Genomic DNA, 22,870 nt, shown 5'->3' on the forward strand with positions numbered 1-22,870 from the left:
CATGTCAGGTATGAGATGTCAGGCCTGAGATAACGTCGCTGTAGAATGGAGAGGAAACCTGTTCTCCAACCGTCGGGGATGCTGGGACTGGGCTTTGCTGAGCCCCATGACTTGGGCAGATAAAGGTTGGATGCCAAGAGCAGACATCAGAATGCTGTGTACCCCTGTTAGTCTAGAAGCTGGGTGGAGCCCATCAGACCCCGCCCCAGAAATCTTCAAAGAATCTTCATTTCCTCAGCACCACCCAGACCAAATGTCAATCATCAGACTCACTGTAGAGCAACTGCTTCCCTGTCCTCACACCCCCCTCCATGTACCAAGTCACTCCCCAGGGCAGTGATGTCCACTATGTCAAACCTCTGCTCCCACCTGCCTGCTTTCCCATGTTCTCTGAACCCTCTCCTCCAGCAGGTTGGGGAGAGCACAACCCTGTATCTCATTATATGGTTCTAGGCTCTCCCCCACTCCCCCCCCCAAAAAAGTTGCCATGTCATTAATTCCAATTCACAGCAACCCTATAGGACAGAGTAGAGCTGCCCCATAGGGTTTCCAAGGCAGTAATCTTTCTGTTGTTGTTGCTGGTATTGAAAACATATACATCAAAACACACACTAATTCGTTTCTACATGTACAGTTCAGTGACACTGATTACATTCTTTGAGCTGTGCAACCATTCTCACCCTCCTTTTCTGAGTTGTTTCTCCCTCTCTGACATAGACTCACTGCCCCCTAAGGTTCCTATCTAATCTTCCAAGTTGTTGTTGTCAATATGATTTCATACGGATAGTTCTTAAAAGAGTATAATGCTCAAGGCAGACCTTTTTTACTAGTTAAGCTAAACTATTGTTTGGCTTTAAGAAGACTTCAGGGGATAATTTTGGTTTAAGATAAAAAGATTATCTCAGGGCAATAGTTTCAGGGGTTTATCTAACCTTCGTTGTTCCAGGAAGCCTGGAGTCTGTGAGAATGTGCAATTCTCTTCTTCATTTTCTCCTTTTTGATCAGGATTCTTCTCTGGAATCTTTGATCAAAATGCTCAGTAATGGTAGCCGGGTACCATCCAGTTCTTCTGGTCTCATGGAAAACAAGGCAGTTGTTCACAGAGGCAATTACCCACACAGTCCATATCCTCCTCCTATTCCTGACTCTCTTTCTTCCTCTGTTGCTCCAGGTGAATAGAGACCAATTGTTGTGCCTCAGATGGTCAGTTGCAAGCTTTTAAGACCCCAGGAACTACCCAACGAACTAGGAGGTAGAACAGAAGCACTAAATACCAAGGCTGTAGTCTTTATAGAAGCAGATTGCCACATCTTTCTCCTGCAGAGCAGCTGGTGAGTTCAAACCACCAACCTTTCAGTTAGCAGCTGAGCGCTTAACCACTGTTGACCAGAGCTTCTTCCTAGCCCCAGAGATCTGCATGGTTCTGAACGGAAGGACCAGACCTGAACAAAGGGGTCAAATGTATCCCCTCTCCCAGAAAGCTGGAACTGGGATGGTGTTTCCCACTTGTCTCTGTCAAGCACTTGGACTGATGATATATAAACCTGAGGGTCATGGTGGGGGAAGTCACAGCAGAGGGCAGTAAGCGGTTCTCTTCACCAAGTGGAAGAAGGGCAAAGAAAGCTCCTGTGCGTGGAGAAAAGAAGGAAGCAGAGGCAGAGACCAAAGGGAGGGGGAGGGAGATCGTCTGTCCCCTCCAGCCATGGGCCAGGCCGCCCAGGCAGTCTCCAAGGAGGCCTGGCAGCCTTTCTGCCCCAGGCTTCCAGGAGACCCTCCCATGTCCTCCCAGTGAACTCTTTTCTGCTTACACCAGCTTGGGAGGGGTTTAGTCCTGGTGGCTCCATACTCCCATCCTGGGTTCTCAGTGTGACCCCATGCTGCAGCAAGCCAGGCTCCCGCCCTATACACCCCAGTCTGCTGCCCACCCTCTTGCCTGGAATGTTCCCTTCCTCTGTGTCCCCACCCTTGGAGCCTAGCCTCAAGCCCTCCTCCTCCTCTATGTGGCTCTCCCTCTTTCGTCACTGGTGTCCTCTTCTGCCCCCACTGTGTCACTTGGTTGAGTTCATCGTTTCCTGTCTTAATGTCTCCAGACTGAGGCTCCTCCCTCCCCTTACCTCCAGCCCCAAACTCTCCTACCCCTAGACTTTGACTGATGAGCCCCCAAAGCAGAGAGGAGAGAACTGTGCCGTTGGTCACAGGACCCCTGCAAAGCCCACCAGTGGGAAGAGTTGCTGGCAAAGCCCGTGAACAGAAGAGACACTGGGACATCCTCCAAGTACTCCCTGGGCACTGGGTGTGTGCTCACACTCAGGTGTGCTCGTGTGTGCACCCTGCCCCAGGCTCTGTGTGGGTGGGGTGTAAGTCTGCATCCAGGGTGGCGTGTCTGTACCCACAGCAAGGACCTCAACCAGCATGGGAGGATCAAAGACACACCCAGCTCAGCAAAGAGGGCCTTTATTTCCATTAAACAGAAGAACTCCGCACTGTCACCTGTCCCCTCTAGCCCCAGGTGCACTTTGGGGAATGGGGTACACTTGTGACTCAGGTAGGAGGAGCTGTGGAAGTGGGGTCCCAGCACCAAGACCCAGCAGCCTGGTTCTGTTGGCAGATGGCCCAGGAAAGGGGAAGGAGGAAGCGCCAGGAGGAAATGCTGAGACTCCTGGGCAGAGGCGGGCACAGGGCTGGCCACTGGAGGATTCCCCAGGCAGGACAACCTGGAACATCAGCCAGGACTCCCCACCCCTGGCAGCCTCCCTGGCAGCAGGTTGTTGAGGAAATGGCATTCAAAGGCCAACCAGAGTCAGTGGGGTCAGAAAGGGGTGGTCTTGGTAACCTATCTGAGCCCCTCAGGCCCCTGTAGTCTCCACTCTTTGGACAGGCCACAGGCTGAAAGGCCCAGGGCAGGGCAATTTCTTTGGTGAGCCTGGTCCAGTCCCAGGGTCCTGAGAGTGAGGCAGCTGATGAAGCCAATGGCACCCCTGCCAGGGGTGGGCCTTGCCCCTGGCCGACCTAGCAGCCTGTACCACATTACATTCCTTGGCCTGTCTGGTCGCTTGGCTGTGGAGGGCTGCTGGGTACGCGTGGTGGGTGATGGCTGTGTGTGTGGGTGGGGGGGGGGAGCTACAGCAGGACAGACAGGGTCACTCTGAGACTGGGGGCTCTGGCTCTTGCTGAACGCATCCCAGATCTCTGTGCATGCTGTCCCGCAGCTTCCCAGGTGCCAAGCCTGCATGTGTCCTTGCTTTCTGGAATAAGAATGGGTACATTAGAGCCACAGAGTATTTAATATAAAAACTCACCCAGCATCCAGAGGGTGTGTAGCACAGAGCTGGCTCCCAATAAATACCTGTGGATTGACTGTAACGTGTGCATATGCATGGATGGGCTTTGACACCTGTGCATCATACACATAGGCATGCATGCACAACAGGTACACGTGCGGGTGTGTACCTATTATTGACACTGGGTGAGGGCGCGCGCTGTGGATGCCTAGTGAAGCATGTGTGCACACTCACTCTGGTATGCTCATACTCTGCTGGCAGGACAGTGCTATGGGACAGACTTGGAGGGCATGTGAGTATTCACACAGGGGAGGGGAGGCAGCAGCAGGCTCTGGTAAGTGTGCCTGTATGGGTACACCTGTGGGGTGTGTGTGCATGCCCTGGGCCGGGTACACAAGGGGGACAGGTGAGGAAGTATGCACTGAGGTTTGGGTGGCCCTCACTGCCAGCTGGCACAGCCCTCAGGCAGGCTGTGCAGGATGGCTTCCAAGTTCTGCTTGTCAGCACGGATCTCAGCAAGGTCACTTTCAAAGTCCTGGATCTGCAGCTCCTGCTGCTCAGACTCCTGCTCCAAAAGCCTCAGTTTCCCCTGCAGGGCCCCTAGTGAGCCCAGCTGAAGCCTCAGGTGCTCCAGGGCTTGCTGGGTCTCATTCAGGGCCTGGGCTGGGGCTCGGTGGGTGTCCAATGACCCTGCAGAGGAGCAAAGGGTAGTCTTAGGATGGGCCGGCCCCCTTGTGGGCTCCAGGAGCCCATTTAGCCCTGAGACTTCCCAGCTCGAACCTTCCAGAATTCTGACTGCCGAGGCCTGCCAGAGAAAGCAGGGACCAAGAGGGCAGTGTGGTGAGGGTGGAGAGGACCGGGTCTGGGCATTTGTCCAGGCTCATATGCAGACTCGGCAATGTTGCCCCGGGTGGCACTGGGCCACTGTTAATTTTTGCTGTATCATTACTATTATTGTTAAAAATGGCAGCCTTGGGTGGGTCCTCAGTGAGCCCCAGTTTCCTTATGCATAAAGTGGTATGTGTGAGAGGTCCCCATGATTTCTGCTGGCTCAAGCATGCTGTGTCAATTCACCAAGAGCCACATTTACAGGCATGGCCTGAGCGCTGGGATGTAGGAGGATACCAGGCTGGACAGAAGGGTCTCTGCCCCAGGGAAGTTGGCTTCAGAATGATGGCTGGGCAGCAGATAGGGCAGGAAAGACTGTAGGCCTGGCAGCCAGGCAGCAGGGTTCTGGTCCTGGCCCTGCAGGTATTAGTACCATCTCTTGGGGTTAAGGACTTATGTGAGCCTCCCCAAGTGTAAAACAAGGAGGTAGGCAGGTGCTTCATAGGGGCCCTCCATAATTCATACTGGAAGTTGGTGGTGGCAATAATGGATTTTCCTGTACCTCAGTGCTCCCCAAGGCCCTGAATTTCCTGGGCATTGAAGGCCAGTTAGAAGGCAGGCCAGAGCCAAGCCAGAGGGCAGGAAGAGGCAGAGAGAAAATTGAAGTGATGGTAGGTGGGAACAGAGGTGATGGTGACTGGGAGTGGGGGTGATGGTGGGTGGGAATGGAGGTGATGGTGGGTGGGGGTGAAGGTGATGGTGGTGGGGAGTGGAGATGATAGTGACTAGGGGCAGAGGTGATGGTGACTGGGAGCGGAGGCAATGGTGGGTGGGAGTTGACATGATGGTGACTAAGAGTGGTGGTGGTGGTGGGAGTAGAGGCATGGAATCCACCAGCTGCCTCCCCTCTCTGGTCTTTGTTACCTTGTCACGAAGTGTGACATTCAGCAGAAAGATAGCTCAGCCACAATGGGGGAGGGGGAGTCCCAAGCTTCTAACCCCAGGGGATTTGCCTGGACCTCAGTGCTCCCCAAGGTCCTGAAATTCCTAGGCATCTGAAGTCACCTTTAAACTAAGAAACAGCCTGAAGAGTAAAGATTGTCACCCTTGAGTATTGCATTTAAAAAACAAAATTATCTATATAATTTACCAAAGGGTCAAAAGCTATTTTAAAGCATACCTGAGAAGGCTGGGAGGCAGGGAAATAAAATAAATACGAGTGAAACAACTAGAACAGAAATAACGAGAATTTTGACACAATGTGAGGAATGTAACCCATGTCACTGATCATTGCATCTAGAAACTGTGGAATGGGAGCAGGTTTTGCTGTGTGTATTTTCATCAAAAGTAAAATAAAAACAAAATAACCCTATGGAGCCCAGCTTTACTCTGACACACATGGAGTCATCATGAGTCGGAGTCAACTAGAGGGCAACTGTTTTTTTTATGCCTATTTGTGGTGGACACACCTAAGGTGACCCCCCCCCTTGTACAATCCCCTCCCTTTAAGTACGGGTGGAACCTGTGACTTGCTACTAACCAATAGAATATGAGGAAAATGATGGAACATCACTCCCTTGATAAGGTTATATTAGAGACTCCCTTGCTGGCTTTGAGAAATTGTCATGTCGTGAGGGCCACATGGCAAGGAGTGCAGGTGGCCTCTAGGAGCTGATGGAAGCCTCAGCTGAGAACCAGCAAGAACACAAGGACTCAGCTGTTAAAACCACAAGGCAATGAATTCTTCCAACGACCCAAAGGAGCTTGGAAGCAGCATTTTCCCCAGTCAAGCCTCTGATGAGATCACAGCCCCGACCAACACCTGGACTACAGCCTTGTGAGCCCCTGAGCAAAGTACCCAGCTAATCCACACCCACACTTCTGACCTGCAGAAACTGTGAGATAGTAAACATGTGTTGTTTAAGATTTTAAAAAAGAAAGAGAGGCAGAGAGATGCTGAGGACCTGCTGCGCCTGGGCAAGTCCTGCTCCCAGCAAAGACCTTGAGGGGTCTCACCACCCGCAGGGAAGTCTAAACGGCCCGACCTTTGAGGAGTTTCAGAATACAATCAAATTATGAAAACCTGTTGCTGTCAAGTCAATTCCAACTCATAGTGACCCAATAGAGCAGAGTAGGACTGCCCCATAGGGCTTCCAAGGAGTGCCTGGTGGATTTGAACTGCTGACCTTTTGGTTAGCAACCATGGTGCGCCTGCGTGGTGTAGTGGTTAAGTAACACAGCTGCTAACCAAAAGGTAAAAAAAAAAAACCAGTGCCGTTGAGTCGATTCCGAACTCATGCAGTTCATATCCACCAGGCACTCCTTGAAAACCCTATGGGGCAGTTCTACTCTGCCCTATAGGGTCACTATGAGTCGGAATCAACTTGACAGCAATGGGTTTTTTTTATTTTGGTTTCACATTACAGTCGGTGCTCTACCTGCCCAGACCAAGGTTCCCAGGGGGAGGGGCCAGGTGTGTGTGGTTCACTCCCACATCTCCAGGTTAAGCACAATGCAGGCCCAGAGTTTGCTGAGTGAATGAATTAATAACGAGTGACAACAACAACTGCCAGGGTAGAACATGTGCCAAGTTCTTGAGTTAGGGGCAGTCTAATGGCCACGAGCATGCACTCTGACTCATGGCAGTGACTCACTGGCTGTGTGAGCCTAGTAATGCTGTGCTTTCTGTAAAACGAGCAAGAGAATAACAGTCCTCACCTGAAAAGGTTCTTATGAGAATTCTATAAGATCATGTGTGTGAATAATAGCTTAGTGTAGGCCTGGTGTCCAGACAGAATGCAGAACACAGAGATTCTTCCTCTTATTAGTGATAATAAAAACTAAATGTGTATGCTATTCACTTCAGCCCAACTCCTCTGACTATCGCCCCCTTCCACCCCGTCCCACACACCAGTGCCTCCAGAGCCTAAACACCTTGGCAGGTGCTGTCCCCTTCTTCTGAAATGTCTCCTTGTGAAAGTCAATCTCCAGTTCTACCTCCTCCATCAGAATTGCTATTTACTGAGTTTCTCATCACATACTAAGCACTGTGATTGCACTTTCTAAATCATTCTATTGTTACTCCCACTTTACAGATAGGGGAAGCGAGGCTCAGAGGGGTGGAGTGACTTGCCCAAGGTCTCATGGGCAGGAAGAACAGAGCCAGCCTTGAATCCTAGTTTGTCTGATTCCAAAGCCAGCACTTGATTGTTGATGCCACACTAGCTTAATTGACGTTCTCTCTCTTTTTCTCAGGCCCTTCCTCACGGAGTATTGACCTGCTCACTGGGCACATAGCTCTGTACTTGTATGTGGTGGTTTTCTGTGCATCTCTCCCCCACCAGGCAAAAGCCTCTGGAGACACAGAGAATTATTCAAAGTGAATTCACTTCTGGATACTCACCCTGCGTCGTGTAGGGTACCTGGGGCAGCTACGAATGCTTGTGATTGACCACAGAATGGGAATGGCGGAAGCCATGGAGATGACAAGGAAGAAATCTTCCCCAGGACTGGGTGCCTTGCAGAAAGCTCCCAGGGGTGTCCCAGGGGCCCAGGGGTTCTGGACCCAGCCTCAGAGTCTCCTTACCCAGCCTGGCAAGTAGCTCCGACAAAGCCTTCATGTCCATTTCCAGGGATATGCGCGACTCCCGGATCTGCCACGCCAGCTCGCTCAGCCCGGCACCCACCTTCCGGGGAGAGGGAGGAACAGATGAGTGGTCCCCTCCTGGCTGTGGGGTAGGGGGAAATAGGGTGGGGGCCTTGGCAAACATACCCACTTAGCTTCCTCAAGCTCCTGTCGGCGCGCTCCAGAGGCCAGCGCCTGCTGGGAGGCCTGGCAGAGCGTTGCCTTTGTCTGGCTGGTCAGCTGGCTGGCACGACGCCGCTCCTGTTTCCCTTTCCTCAGCAAAGCCTTGGCAAGCTATGGGGTGGGTGGTAGTGGCAGGGAGAGAAGGCGAGTTGAGTAAGTCCTCTACCTCGGGGGGTAGAGTGCTCTTGTGGCAATAATGCCAAGCAGGCATCTGCTTTGTGCACCAGATCATTAATTCATGCATTCAACACATACACACTGGATGCTCACTAGGTGCCAGGTGCTGTGTAAATTGCTGGATCTACTCATGTGTCCCCAGAGGAGAAATTCCAACTATTTTAAGCATGGGGAAACAGAAGCACAGAAAAGAGTAGGGGCTAGCCAAGGCCGAAGTGGCAGGAGCAGATATCAGTCCTCAGTATTCATACTTCGAATTCAGCACTTCCTCTAGACAACCATGAAGGAAGTTTACTTAGGGCCTGAGCAACAAAGTCAGCAACAGCACCAGGAGACACACATCATCAGAATTTGGCCCCAATTAAAAATGAAAGAAACTCTATGGGACAGCTCTACTCTGTCCTATAGGGTCGCTATGAGTCCGAATCGATTTGACAGCACTGGGTTTTTAAAAATGAAAAGCCTAGAAGTTTAGGCAGTCAAGTCAAACAGATTCTGGTGTGAGTCCTGATCAGGTGATTTAATTTACTGAATGTTCTGGGCCTCAATGTCCTTGACTGTAACATGGGCACAGCAACAACATATTTCATGAGGAATCAACAAGATCACCCATGTGAAGCCCCTGAGCTCAGAGCCTGGGATCCCTGAAAACTTGTAAGTGTGGAATAAGGAAGACTGAAGAAGAATTGATACCTTTGAATTATGGTGTTGGCAAAGAATATTGACTATACCATGGACTGCAAGAAGAACAAACAAGTCTGTCTTGGAAGAAGTACAGCCAGAATGCTCCTTAGATGTGAGGATGGTGAGACTTCGTCTCATGTACTTTGGACATATTAACAGAAGGGACCAGTTCCTGGAAAAGGACATCATGCTTGGTAGAGTAGAGGGTCAACGAAAGAGAAGAAGACCCTCAGCAAGACATATGGACACAGTGGCTGCAACAATGGGCTCAAACATAGCAACAACTGTGAGGTTGGCTCAGGATCAGGCAGCTTTTTGTTCTGTTGTACATGGGGTCACTATGAGTCAGAACCAACTCAATGGTACCTAACAAGAACAACATCCTGCATCAGACACAAGAAAGGGGGCAGATCTGCAGGGGCAATGTTTGTCCTACAAAAGGGTAGCTGTTATATGACAGTCCTCCCACAGGCCAAGGGGTAGGAAAGCTGCTGCCACCATGTCTGCAACCCTGACCTTAGCACTGTCCTTAGCCAACAGCTCTGCTTCTCTGCCCTTCTTCTTGGCAGTAGAGGAGACAGATGCCGCATTTCCCAGCATCCTCTCCACCTGCTTGGTCTTCTTCTTCGTGTCTGCAAGGAGCCGGTCCTGGATGATGCCTGCCTTCCTCCTCAGTGTGGCCTGGTCCTTGGGCTGAGGAAACTGCAGCTTCATTTCTGCAAATCCAGCAGAGGCTATGTCAGGAGAGCTGGGATCACATCTTAAGGGCCTGCCAGATGGTCACTGCAGATGCCTGACCAACCCCAGACCCTCAGACAATGGGATTCAAGATGCATGAGATCTGTGTGTAAACTTCTCAGGCTAATCCAAGAAACAGTGAGATATCATGCTCAATGTATTTAAAGATTTGTATTTTATTATAATACTTATTAAAGTCATGAAATTTTATGATGGCCAATGCCTGAGCTTGTGGCAGGAGTGGGGAGCCACAGCATTAATCTATCCAGTTCTTTATTTTTATATACTACCTATTTCTAAAAAAAAAAGGCTTTAAGGCAGCTTACAGTGACAGATAAATCAGTAATTGAATCATTAAAAAAAATAACAGTCATATATAATTGGGAGGATGGGGAAGGGAAGAGGAGAAGTGAGAAGTACCGGAAACTTAGGATATGACATTGCAGGAACCAAATACACTATTTACCTCTGAGCTTCCTAGCAGCCAAGACAAAAATGGAAATTCTACAATTCACATAGGTTTTATTGTCTAATAAGAAGTCGTTTTCCTCTGTGTAAAGAAACAAGGATTTTTTTTCTTTCAGTAAATTCTAAGGGAAATTTATCATAAAGAATACTGAGTATAGTAGACAAAATCAAATTTTAAAAATAATCAAGCCTTCTAATTTTTAGGGACATAATAAGTGATCTACGAAGATAATTCAAAAATTAGATCTAATTTGATTTTTGTACAACAAATTTGTGTTTCTTAAAGTACATTCTGTGGAACACTAATTCTCAAAGTATTAATAAATATTAGGGAGAAATGTCAGTTAAGTTTAAATAAAGTGAACCAGGTTTCTTTATAACAGGACTTCTCAGAGCCTTTAATATTCTAAAGCGTGCACTATGAGGTCTCCAGAGGGTGCTACAACATGCAGCATTTCCTAAATTTCCTGGAACACAAACTCTCTCTTGGCAGAGCATACCAATGGCTAGGGGACCCCAGGCCATAGCCTGGGAAAGGCACCTCTAGGTTCCTTTTATCCTGAACAAGAACTGAGCACATGCCAACTGGTGGTACGAGAAGGTGTCTCTGAAATGGAGTGGGAATGGAAAAAGGAGGCTGTGGTTAGAGGATCAAGGTTGGTCCTTGTGTGGATTACTGCACTGCACCAGGTAGGCAACTTTCTGTTCAGAACATGTAAGAGCTTTCTCATTCTTAGAGCCATCCAATGATGAAAAGGTGATATTGTGTGAGACAGCTAATACTCTGTCACCAGAGGCAGGCAAACCGAGGGCAGTGAGCTCCATGCCTGGTGTGGGGTTATAGAAGGCGACTTTAAGAACCCTTATAATTCTAATGTTGTTGTGTGCCATCGAGTTGATTTTCAACTCACAGCGACCCCATGTGACACAGCAGAACTGCCCCGTAGGGTTTCCTAGGCTGTGATCTCTACAGAAGCAGATCACCAGGTCTTTCTCCCAAAGGTTGGGTTCAAATTGCCAGCCTTTCGGTTAACAGCCAAGGGCATAACCATTGCATCACCAGGACTCCTTGGTGCAAATTGTTAAGTGCTCAGCTACTGGATGAAAGGTTGGTGGTTTGAATCCACCCAGTGGCGACTCGGGGGACAGGCCTGGTAATCCACTTCTATAAAGATCACAGCCTTGAAAACTCTATGGAGCAGTTCTACTCCGCATACATAGGGTCGCTGTGAGTTAGAATCAACTTGATGGCAACTAACAGCTAATTAAATAACTAATGTTCTAAAATTCTGACATTTGCCACTACATATCTCATTTTTCTAGACCACTCTAGAGATGTAAAAGCATGTCCACACCTTTCCCATCAGAAGCCCCACACCAGTGGGTGACTAGGACTTCAATTCACCGAGGAAACTGGTGACTAGGAGGCACTGACCAGCTCACCTTCTGCACTGGAAGCCCTGGGTCCTTGGCTGGATCTATGTCACTGATGGGTGGGGAATAGAGGGTAGGGGGAAACTGTTGATCCAAGAAGATGACAGAGACTTCATCTGGGGCTCAGGGTGCATTCCTGCCTTACCCAGTGCTTTGGTACAGAGCCACAGATAAAGGGGGTGGACTTCTCTCTGAAGCAAAGAAAGCTTCTCAGAAGCTCATTACACAGGGGCACACTGAGGCTGAGAAATGTAATACTGCTGGTGTCTACTCCTGGCTCAGGTATGACCCAGGGATATACATTAATTCCTTTCCTTAGCCTACTTATCTGTTAAATGGGGACATTTGACCTCATTTTCCCAAAGCTCAAAGTAAACCTTGACTGGCATCAGTCCATACCCCCTGTTAAAGAGAATCTCCCTTTCCCTCCTCTCAGCCCCAATTGGAGATTGGACCAGGGCAGCCATATTTGTACCAGGTAACCTGACCCTGGCCAGAGTGGACCAGACCGGGGGTGGACAGCTGACAGCATCAGATCCTCTTCATATCAGGTCCTGAGGGACTCTGAACTGTGGTCTGATGACACTGGGTTTTGGAGGGAATGGCCACATGGGCAAGTCCCCAAGTGAGTGGTGGTATGTGAGGCCAGGAGAGATGAGCAGACATGGCAGAAGTCCTGAGAGGTGGAGGGAATGGACTTCTGTCCCTGGCAACCAAGCCTGCCCTGGCTGAGTTGAGACTCTAGGTAGCTGTCATGAATACCTGTGGGCCACAGAACCCGTGGCTCGCAAGGCACTCATACCTTCCAGGTCAGCCAGCAGTGTCCTGGCTCCCATGACGGTCACTGTGGCAGCCTGGACAGATGAGGAAGCCCGCGTCAGGGCAGCTCTGGCCTCCTGGTACAGCTGTGCAGAGGAGAAGAGAGTGGCTCCAGGTTAGGTGACCACCTGAAAGCTGGTCAGGTGTGCACCAAACCCACATGTGGGGTCCCAAAATTTCACCAAAATACTGAAACTGTTTTCCAGAAGTACCTGATTTATTTTATTTTACAAACGTTAAACCCTTGAATATGTCTCCCAAGACATTACCTATCTCAGAAAAGCTCAGAAGAAAACTGGAGCACAAATAGTGAATCTGTTTATTAGGCAACATTTACTCTTAGAAAATCAATTTCTTTCCCACTCAGTAGCCTACACCAGTTGTTGTTGAGCCAATTCCGACTCACAGTGGCCTCAGAGTAGAACTATCCTCCACAGAGTTTTCAATGGCTAGTATTTGGAAGCAGATTGCCAGGCCCTTTCTTCCGCCAGTAAACTAGTGTAGACTAGGTATATAAAGAATGTGGACTTGACCAAGAGACAGAAAGAGCCACATAAGCCGGAGACTACATCAGCCTGAGACCAGAAGAACTAGATGGTGCCCAACTACAACCGATGACTGCCCTGACAGGGAACACAACAGAGAATCCCTTAAGAAGCAGGAGAACAGTGGGATGCAGACCTCAAATTCTCATAAAAAGACCAGTCTTAACGGTCTGACTGAGACTAGAAGGACCCCAGAGGTCAAGGTCCCCAGACGTTCTGTTAGCCCAAGACAGGAACCATTCCCAAAGCCAACTCTTCGGACAGGGATTGGACAGGACTATAAGATAGAAAATGATACTGGTGAGGAGTGAGCTTCTTGGATCAAGTAGACACATGAGACTATGTGGGCAGCTCCTGTCTGGAGGGGAGATGTGAAGGCCGAGGAGGACAGAAGCTGGCTGAATGGACCAAGAAATACACGGTGAAGAGAAGGAGTGTGCTGTCTCATTAGGGAGAGAGCAACTAGGAGTATAGACTAAGGTGTATATAAGTTTTTGTGTAAGAAACTGACTTGATTTGTAAACTTTCATTTAAAGCACAATAAAAATTTAAAAAGAATATGTTCTGCATTGGTGAGTGGTATCTAGGTCTTAAAAGCTATCGAGCAGCCATCTAAGATGCATCGATTTGTCCCAACCCACCTGGAGCAAAGGAGAATGAACACAAAAGACCCAAGGAAAATATGAGCCCAAGAGACAGAAAGGGCCACATAAACCAGAGACTCCACCAGCCTGAGATCAAAAGAACCTGATGGTGCCCAGCTGCCACCAATGACTGCCCTGACAGGGAACACAATACAGAGTCCCTTAAGAAGCAGGAGAAAAGCAGGGTGCAGAACTCAAATTCTAGTAAAAAAGACCAGACTTAATGGTCTGACTGAGACTGGAGGGACCCCAGAAGACATGGTCCCTGGACTCTTTGTTAGCCCAGAACTGAAACCATTCCTGAAGCCAACTCTTCAGACAAAGGTTAGACTGGAGTATAAGACAGCACATGATACTCGTGAAGAGAGTGCTTCTTAGCTCAAGTAGGCATATAAGACTAAATGGGCAGCTCCTGACCAGCGGCGAGGTGAGAAGGCAGAAAGTTTCAGGAGCTGGTTGAATGGACTTGGGAAATTCAGGGTGGAAAGGAGGAGTGTGCTGTCACATTACAGGGAGACCAACCAGGGTCACATAACAACGTATGCACAAATTTTTGTATGAGAAACTAACATGAATTGTAAACTTTCACTTAAAGCACAATAAAAAATAAAATATATATATATATAAAAAAAAAAAAGAATGTGGACTTGAAGAGCCAGCAAATGATGAGCCCTGAACACTTGAAGGATGCGAAAGACAGGAGGAAGGTGGGAGCATCATGGCGAGCTGGAAGAGCACTGGGCAAGTAGGCATCTGCACACCTGGAATCTCGACCTGACTCTGCTACAGCTCTCAGAGCAGCTGCGGGGATGAGGGCTCCTCATCCACAGAGCAGGGTGTTGGACCAGATCGTTGGTACTACCTGTCTTAGCTATCTAGTGCTGCTATTGCAGGAAAACCGCAAGTGGATGGCTTCAACAAAAGGAAATTTATTCTCTCACTGCATAGGAGGTTAGAAGTCTGAATTCAGGGTGCCAGCTCCAGGGTAAGGCTTTCTCTCTCTGTTGGCTCTGGGAGAAGGTCCTTGTCATCAATCTTTCCCTGGTCTAGGGGCTTCTCAGTGCAGGGACCCCAGGTCTAAAAGACATGCTCTCTCCCAGCTGTTTCTTGGTGGTATGAGCTCCCTCTGTCTCTCTGCTCACTTCTCTCTTTTATATCTCAAAAGAGATTGACTCAAGACACAACCTAATCTTGTAAATGGAGTCCTGCCTCATTAACATAATTGCCTCTAATCCTGCCTCATTACATATAGGATAATCACATCAGATCACAAAATGGACAACCACGCAATATTGGGAATCATGGCCTCACCAAATTGACATGCATTTTGGGGGGACACAATTCTATCCATAACACTAACCCTGGGGACCCAACACAGCACAGTTCTCCCACTATGTGCCGAGCACTGGGCCTAGCTCTTCAGATAAAATCTCTCATAATCCTCACGGGGAGGGTTATACCCTATTTCCTAACTTTAAGGGAAAAGTAAAAATGGCTACCAAATTTTTCCTCCCCTGTTAATATAAATTTGCTGACCCCTAAGTTTCCTATCTAAAGTTTTGAGTTGCTATTGTCAATTTGATCCCATACAGATAGTACTTTAAAAGAGCTCAATGCTCAAGGCAGACATTCTTCACTAAAAAAAAAAAGCTAAATTGTTTGGTTTTGAGAAGATCTCAGGGGATATTTTTGGTTTAAGCCTTAGAGAGATCCATAGGGTTTTTATTGGCTGATTTTTCAGAAGTAGATTGCCAGGTCTTTCTTCCTAGTCTGTTGTGGTCTGGAATCTCTGCTGAAACCCGTTCAACAACATAGCAACATGCAAGCCTCCACTGACAGATGGGTGGTGGCTGTGCTTGAGATGCAGTGACCGGAAATCTAACCGGGGTTTCCCTCAAGGAAGGTGAGAATTCTATCACTGAACCACTCGAAAAGATCAGGGGCCGCAGGGGGATGAATAGGGAAAACAAAGAGCATTTTTAGGGCAGTGAAACTATTCTGCACAATACTGTAATGGTGGACACGTGACATTATGCAGTTTTCAAAACCTACAGAACTATCCAATACAAAGTGAGTCCTAGTGTAAACTGTGCACTTAAGCTAATGATAACGTATCAATATTGGTTCATCAATTGTAACAAATGTACCACACCAATGCAAGATGTTAATAATAGAGGAAATTGTGCTTGGGGTGGGGTCACAAAGGAACTCTCTATACTTTCTGGGCAATATTTCTGTAAAATTAAACTGCAGTGTATTAAAAAAAAAAAAAAGGCTACCAAATAAACAATCCCTGCAACAATTGACAGGATATGAATAAGGTGTATACACTAGTCTTTTGATTTTAATATTTACCATATTATATGCAAATAACACACACCTTCCATGTTTGTTTGCTAACTGTGCCCTCCTCCCTCAAGGTATTTTCGTAAGCGTACCACGCTAATTTTTTTACAGCAAAATGTGAAAGAAAAAAAGTGGCATAGCAGCGCTTATGAAAATACCTTGTAGGGGGAGGGTGCAGATGGCAAACAAACATAGAAGGCACGAGTTATTTGTATAAAAGTACGATAGTTGCTGAGTTTAGGCAAAATGCCCATTTAAGGGGAATCTGGGTGAAGAAGGGGGTAGGCATTCCTCACTTTATTACGCCTCACTTTATTGCTCTTTGCAGATACTGCATTTTTTACAAATTGCAGGTTTGTGGCCACTCTGCATCGAGCAGGTCTCTTAGTGCCATTTTTCCAACAGTATGTGCTCACTTCATGTCTCTATGTCATATTTTGGTAATTCTTGAAATATTTCAAACATTTTCATTATTATTATATCTGTTATAGTGATCTGTGATCAGTGATCTTTGATGATATTGCAATTATTTTGGGGTGCCATGAACTGCACCTATATAAAACAGTGAACTTAATAAATGTTGTGTGTGTTCTGACTGCCCCACCAACTGGCTGTTCCCCCATTTCTCTACCTCTCCTCAAGCCTCCCTACTCTCTGAGACATGACAATATTGAAATTAGGCCAGTTAATAACCCTACAATGGCCTCTAAATGTTCAAGTGAAAGGGAAGAGGGGTAAATCCCTCAATATAAAAAAAAACCTAGAAATGATTAAGCTTAGTGAGGAAGACATATCGAACACCGATAGGCCAAAACTAGGCCTCTTGCACCAATTAGCCAAATTGTGAACGCAAAGGAAAAGTTCTTGAAGGAAATTAAAAGTACTACTCCAGGGGGACATCTAGCTCAACTGGCATAACACAATTTATAAAGAAAATGTTCTACATCCTATTTCAGTGGGTAGCACCTGGGGTCTTAAAAACTTGTAAGCATCCATCTAAGATGCTCCACTGGTCCCACCCCATCTGGTGCAAGGGAGAATAAAGCAGACTGAAGACACAGGGGAGGATTAGTCCAAAGGACTAATGGACTGCAACTACCACAGCCTCCACCAGACTGAGTCCAGCACAACTAGATGGTGCCTGGCTACTACCACCAACTGCACTGACAGGGATCACAGTAGAGGGTCCTGGACGAGCTTGAGAAAAATGTAAAACAAAATTCAAACTCACAAAAAAGACCAGACTTATTGGTCTAACAGAGACTGGAGAAACCCCAAAAGTATAGTCCCAGAATACTCTTTCAACTCAGTACTGAAGTCACTCTTGAGGTTCACTCTTCAGCCAAAGATTAGACAGGCCCATAGAACAAACAATAATATGTGTAACTCAACCATATGTGAGACTGAATGGGCACAGCAGCCCAGGGGCAAGGACAAGAATGCAGGAGGGACAGGAAAGCTGGACGAGTGGAAATAGATAACCCAAGATCAAGAAGGGGAGGGTGTTGACACGTCACTGGGTTGGCAACCAATGTCAAAAAACAATATGCGTATTAATTGTCTAATGAGAAACTAATTTGCTCAGTAAACCTCCATCTAAATCACATTTTTAAAATAGCCCTACTCCAATGAACACACAAATGAAAAGAAAGCGAAACAGCCTTATTGATGATATGGAGGAATTTTTAATGCTCTGGATATAAAGATTAAGCCAGTCACAACATTGCCTTAAGCCAAAGCCTAATCCAGAGCAAGGCCCTCACTCTAACTGTACGAAGGCTGAGAGAGGTAAAGAAGCTACAGAAGAAAACTTGAGGCTAGCAGAGGTTGGTTCATGAGGTTTAAGGAAGGAGGGCATCTCCATAACATAAAAGTGCAAGGTGAGGGAGCAGCAAGATTTTCAATGCAGATCAAACAGCCTGGAAGAAGATGTCAGTCTAGGACTTGTATAGCCAGAGAGAAGTCAATGCCTGGCTTTGAAGCTTCAGAAGACAGGCTAATTCTCTTGTGACGGGCTAATGCAACTGGTGAATTTAAATTGAAGCCGTTCGGAAAATCCTAGGGCCCTTAAGAATTATGCTAAATTTACTTTGCCTGTGCTCTACAAATGGAACAACAAAGCCTGGATGACATCACATCTGTTTACAACATGGTTTACTGCATATTTTAAGCCCGCTGTTGAGACCTACTGCTTAGAAAAAAAGATTCCTTTCGAAATATTACTGCTCATTGACAATGCACCTGGTCACCCAAGAACTCTGTCTGATGGAGATGTACAAGGAGATTAATGTTTTCATGTCTGCTAACACAACATCCATTCTGCAGTCCATGGATCAAGGAGTAGTTCCAACTTTAAAGTCTTACTATTTAAGAAGCACATTTTGTAAGGCTGTAGCTGCCATAGACAGTAACTCTTCTGCTGAATCTGGGCGAAGTAAATTGAAACCCTTCTGGAAAGGGTTTACTATCCTAGATACCATTAAGAACATTCATGATTCATGGGAGGAGGTCAAAACACCAACATTAACAGGAATTTGGAAGAAGTTAATTGCAACCCTCATGGATGACTTTGAGGGGTTCAAGACCAGTGGAGGAAGTAACTGCAGATGCGGGTGAGAATAGCAAGAGAACTGGAACTAGAAATGGAGCCTGAAAATGTGACTGAATTGCTGCAATCTCATGATAAAACTTTAACAGATGTTATGGATTGAATTGTGTCCCCCCAAAATGGGTGTCACCTTGGCTAGGCCATAATTCCCAGTATTGTATGGTTGTCCACCATTTTGTGATCTGATGTGATGATACTATATGTTGTAAATCCTAACTAACTTGTATGTTGTTAATGAGGCAGGATTAGAGGCAGTTATATTAATGAGGCAGGGCTCAATCCATAGGATTAGGTTGTATTTTGAGTCAATCTCTTTTGAGATATAAAAGAGAGAAGCCAGGAGAGAGACCTCATACCACCAAGAATGAATAACCAGGAGGGGAACATGTTCTTTGAACCCTAGGTTCCTGCGCTGAGAAGCTCCTAGACCAGGGAAAGATTGATGATAAGGACCTTCCCCCGAAGCCAACAGACAGAAAAAACCTTCCCCTGGAGCCGGCACTCTGAATTCCGACTTCTAGCTTTCCAGGCTGTGAGGGAACAAATTTGTTAAAGCTACCCACTTGCAGTATTTCTGTTATAGTAGCACTAGATAAATAAAGATAAATAAGACAATGGAAAAGGATTTGCTTCTTGTGAAGCAAAGAAGGTGGTTTCTTGGGATGGAATCTACTCCTGGTGAAGACGCTGTGAACATTTTTGAAATGACAACAAAGGATTTAGAATATTACATAAACTTAGTTGATAAAGAAGCGGCAGGGTTTAAGAGGATTGACTCCAATTTTGAAAGATGTTCTACTGTGGGTAAAATGCTAACAACCAGCATCGCCTGCTGCAGAGAAAACTTTCAGGAAAGGAATAGTCAGTTGATGTGACAAACTTCACTGCTGTCTTATTTTAAGAAATTGCCACAGCCACCCCAACCTTCAGCAATCACCACCCTAATCAGGCAGCAGATATCAGCATGAACAACGCAAGACCCTCCACCAGCAAAAAGATTACAGCTCGCTGAAGGCTCAGATGATGGTTAGCATTTTTTAGCAATAATGTATTTTTTAATTATGGTATGTACATTGTTTTTTTAGACATAATGCTATTGCATACTTAACAGACTACAGTATAGTGTGAACATAACTTTTATATGCACTGGGAAGCCAAAAACCTCACGTGACTTGCTATATTCACTTTATACCAGTGATCTGGAACTGAACCCACAATATCCCCAACGTATGCCTGCATATGGGAATTCTTTGTACTCTTTTTGCTACTTTTTTGTTAAGTCTAAAATTATTTCCATCTGAAACGTTAAAAATAATTTTTAAGAGCAGGCCTGTATATTTTAATAGGCTGGAAACCACTGGACTAGACTAAATTCACCCTGTAATTCTTGAATTCCCATGATTCCCCTGCTGGACTGTAAATGTCAAACTGTGGTGTGGCACTATGAGCCCCAGTGACAGCTCAAAGTAGGTGCTCACTAAATATCTGGTGAACGAAGAGCCATGCTAGCTGTAACAGAGGCTGAATAAGTGTAAGGCGTGGTCCTCGAATGTCCTGGTGCTGCTGTCTGTCCCCACCCACCCGCCTCTCACAGTTCTACTCCCTTAATCTCAGGAAATCATAACTCCTGCCTTGGCTTTGGCTGCCTCTGAGGTTCCCTGGAGTTTTGGGGGAGGCACTGGAAAGAGCCACTTCCTGCCTTTGCTCCTCACTCTTCTGCAATCCTCCACCCCCCAGATCACCCGTGGCAGTCCTCCTCCAGGTTCCCTGCTTCAAACCTGTGTGAGGGGTTCTGTCTTCTGCAGCGCCTCCTGGGCAGTGGCTTGGAGGTCTTGGACAGCTTTGGTGGTCACACGCTCTCTGGCTGTAACTGTGTTCTCCAGGGTCTGCACCTTCAGGCCCAGGTCATGGGCCAGGGGCTTCTGAGGCTGCAGGGAGATGGGACGAAGCTCAAGCAAGGCCTTACAGGAAGAACTGCAGGGCAGATCCTCTACTTCGTGGGCAAGAGGCGCCATGCTGGGCTGCAGCTGAGGGTCTGCTCCTGGCTGCTGGCCCAGAACCCAGGCCTTCTCCCCCCTGAAAGCCCAGGGGGCTTCCCTGATGCCCCAGACACATCAGCAGCACCAGGGGCAGGGGAACTGGGAAGGGGGCTGAATGTGGACTCAAGAGGCTGAGGAGCCAGGGCAAGAGAGCCCAGTTGGGGAGCCTGTCACTTTAGACTCAGATTCCATCCCCAACAATTTCTAGCTGCATGGCTTTGGGGAATTCCCTGAGCTATGGTTTCCTCACTGCAAGGTGAGACTCCTTGTCCAGGTCCACAATCCCTTGGGGCTAAAACCTTGGGGCCAGCTGTACTTCAGAATTCAGAACTTTCTGGAGATCAGAGAAGCAGGACTGAGCAGCTACTGCATTCAACATCCCCAGCAGGATCTGGGGCAGCACCTGGAAGCAAATACACTAATACTTGGGTATTGCCCCTCACGTCCAGTGGGACAAGCAAAGACCATGAAGAAATAGTCTTAGGCCAGTCAGGGTCAGGTTTTGCCCCAAATACATTTGTAACAAGCTTCACCAGTTGCCATCAAGTCAATTCCGACTCATGGCGACCTCATGTGTGTCAGAATAGAACTGTGCTCCATAGGATTTTCAATGGTTCAATGGTTGATTTTTTGGAAATAGATTGCCAGGTCTTTCTTCTGAGGCACCTGGGGGTAGATTTGAACCAGCAACCTTTCAGTTAGCAGCTGAGCACATTAACTGTTTGTACCACCCAGGGACTCTGTATCAAGCTTAGCCTTTTCTTAAAGCTCACTTTTCCTCAGGATTTCAGAACTACTGAGAGGGATGGTGGGCCCGACTTTTCCTGGAGGATGCACTGATGGCCGGAGGAAATGAATGCAGGGTGATGGGCAGCCAACAGGCATGAGGTCACCCTGTGCCAGAGCCCAGCTGGTGCTTTACATGCATTATGCGTGAATCCCCGCCACCATCAGTGCAGCCCTAAGATAACATTATGGGCGAGCCCCATCTAACAGACCAAGTAACTGAGGCTCAGGGTGGGAAAGTCTCAGCCAAGGTCACGGAGCTGAAGTGGAAGAGCTGGGATCTAATGCCATGTTCATCTGACTCCACCAGTCGGTGCTGGTACCTTTACCAGTGCCAGTATAATGCAGAAAAGGCCCTGTCTCAATATTATTATCAACAATAAGGACTGGCTGAGCCAGGAGGTACTCCACTGGGCTCTATAGGTGGATGACCTCATTTTAACCAACTGCTTTATAGTCGGTTAAAAGAAGCCACATCCAACTACCTGACACTTCAGAAAAGACAAAAAACTGTAGAAGCAGTAAAAAGATCAGTGGTTGCCAGAGGTTTGAGGTGGGGGGCAGGAGGAGGATGAACGGGAGGAGTGCAGGGAATTTGTAGGGCAGTGAAACTATTCCACATGATACTGTAATGCTAGACACATGACACCATGCATTTGTCAAACTCCATAGGATTGTACCACACAGGGAGCCCTGGTGGTGCAGTGGTTAAGAGCTACAGCTGCTAACCAAAAGGTCAGCAGTTCGAATCCACCAGGCACTCCCTGGAAACTCTATGGGGCAGTTCTACTCTGGCTTATAGGGTTGCTATGTGTCAGAATAGACTCAGTGGCAATGGGTTTGGTTTGGTGTGGTACCACACAGAGTGAACCCTAACATAGACCACAGATTAGTTAATAATGACGTATCCATAATAATTCATCAGTGGTAACAAGTGGACCACAATAGGAGAAACTGTGCAGGAGGGAGAGAGAGTATGTGGGAACTCTCTGCACTTTCTGCACAATTTTTCTGTAAACCTAAAATAGCTCTTAAAAAAAAAAGTCTAATCAAAAATAATAATAATAAACCAAGTCATCTGGCTCTGGCTGGGCCCCACCAGTTTCTCCACTGCCAGATCCCCATACCACCCCCAGGCAGAGCTCCAAGGAGGCCAGGCTGACCAGTGTCCCCGAGGCAGACAGCGAGACCAGGCTCAGGGCTCCGTCTGTGCTGACTTGCCGCACGGAGGCCAGCACCTCCTTGGCTTCAGGCAGCACCTCTGCCACAGCTGTGCCCAGTGCGTTCTGGGCTCCCTGGACCTCCTGGTACCTAGGAAGAGAGAGGCAGGATGGCCCACAGAGCAGGGCACAGGGCCATTCCTCCCCATCGGTGCCGGGCTGGAGCTTCTCCCAACTTCTCTGGCAGTCACCCTCTGCAGGGTCAGTAGCCAGCAGCTGGCCTCAGAAACTGGCTGCTACTCTGCAGCTTTCAAATGAACATGAGAGGTAGTGAAGGGCCACTTCTTTTTCCATTCATTCAATTCAATCACACCATTCTGAAAGGCCTCACACTTCGTTTCCACTTGGGAATCACACATTTGGCAAATGGCTGGCTCCTCTGGATGAATCATGAAGAGGAGAATGGGGGCAGGGAGGGGCTGTGTGGTCTTATGCAAAGGACAGT

General features: G+C 47.5%; 1 protein-coding gene across 1 annotated transcript in view; it reads right to left on the bottom strand.

The window, feature by feature from the left end:
• Positions 1-3,720: 3,720 nt before the first annotated feature.
• The window catches only part of LAMC3 (laminin subunit gamma 3), a 78,716-nt gene continuing 59,566 nt past the window's right edge, over positions 3,721-22,870 (bottom strand). Inside the window, exons 22-28 of the mRNA XM_064291322.1 lie at positions 22,369-22,516; positions 20,159-20,308; positions 12,221-12,323; positions 9,295-9,494; positions 7,882-8,028; positions 7,696-7,795; positions 3,721-3,971 (exon numbers count right to left, since the gene is read on the bottom strand). Of these exons, the coding sequence (XP_064147392.1) occupies positions 3,721-3,971; positions 7,696-7,795; positions 7,882-8,028; positions 9,295-9,494; positions 12,221-12,323; positions 20,159-20,308; positions 22,369-22,516 (1,099 nt within the window). The remainder of the gene's footprint in view (positions 3,972-7,695; positions 7,796-7,881; positions 8,029-9,294; positions 9,495-12,220; positions 12,324-20,158; positions 20,309-22,368; positions 22,517-22,870) is intronic.

This window comes from Loxodonta africana, chromosome 9 (assembly GCF_030014295.1).
Source record: "Loxodonta africana isolate mLoxAfr1 chromosome 9, mLoxAfr1.hap2, whole genome shotgun sequence".
Taxonomy (NCBI): Eukaryota; Metazoa; Chordata; class Mammalia; order Proboscidea; family Elephantidae; genus Loxodonta; species Loxodonta africana.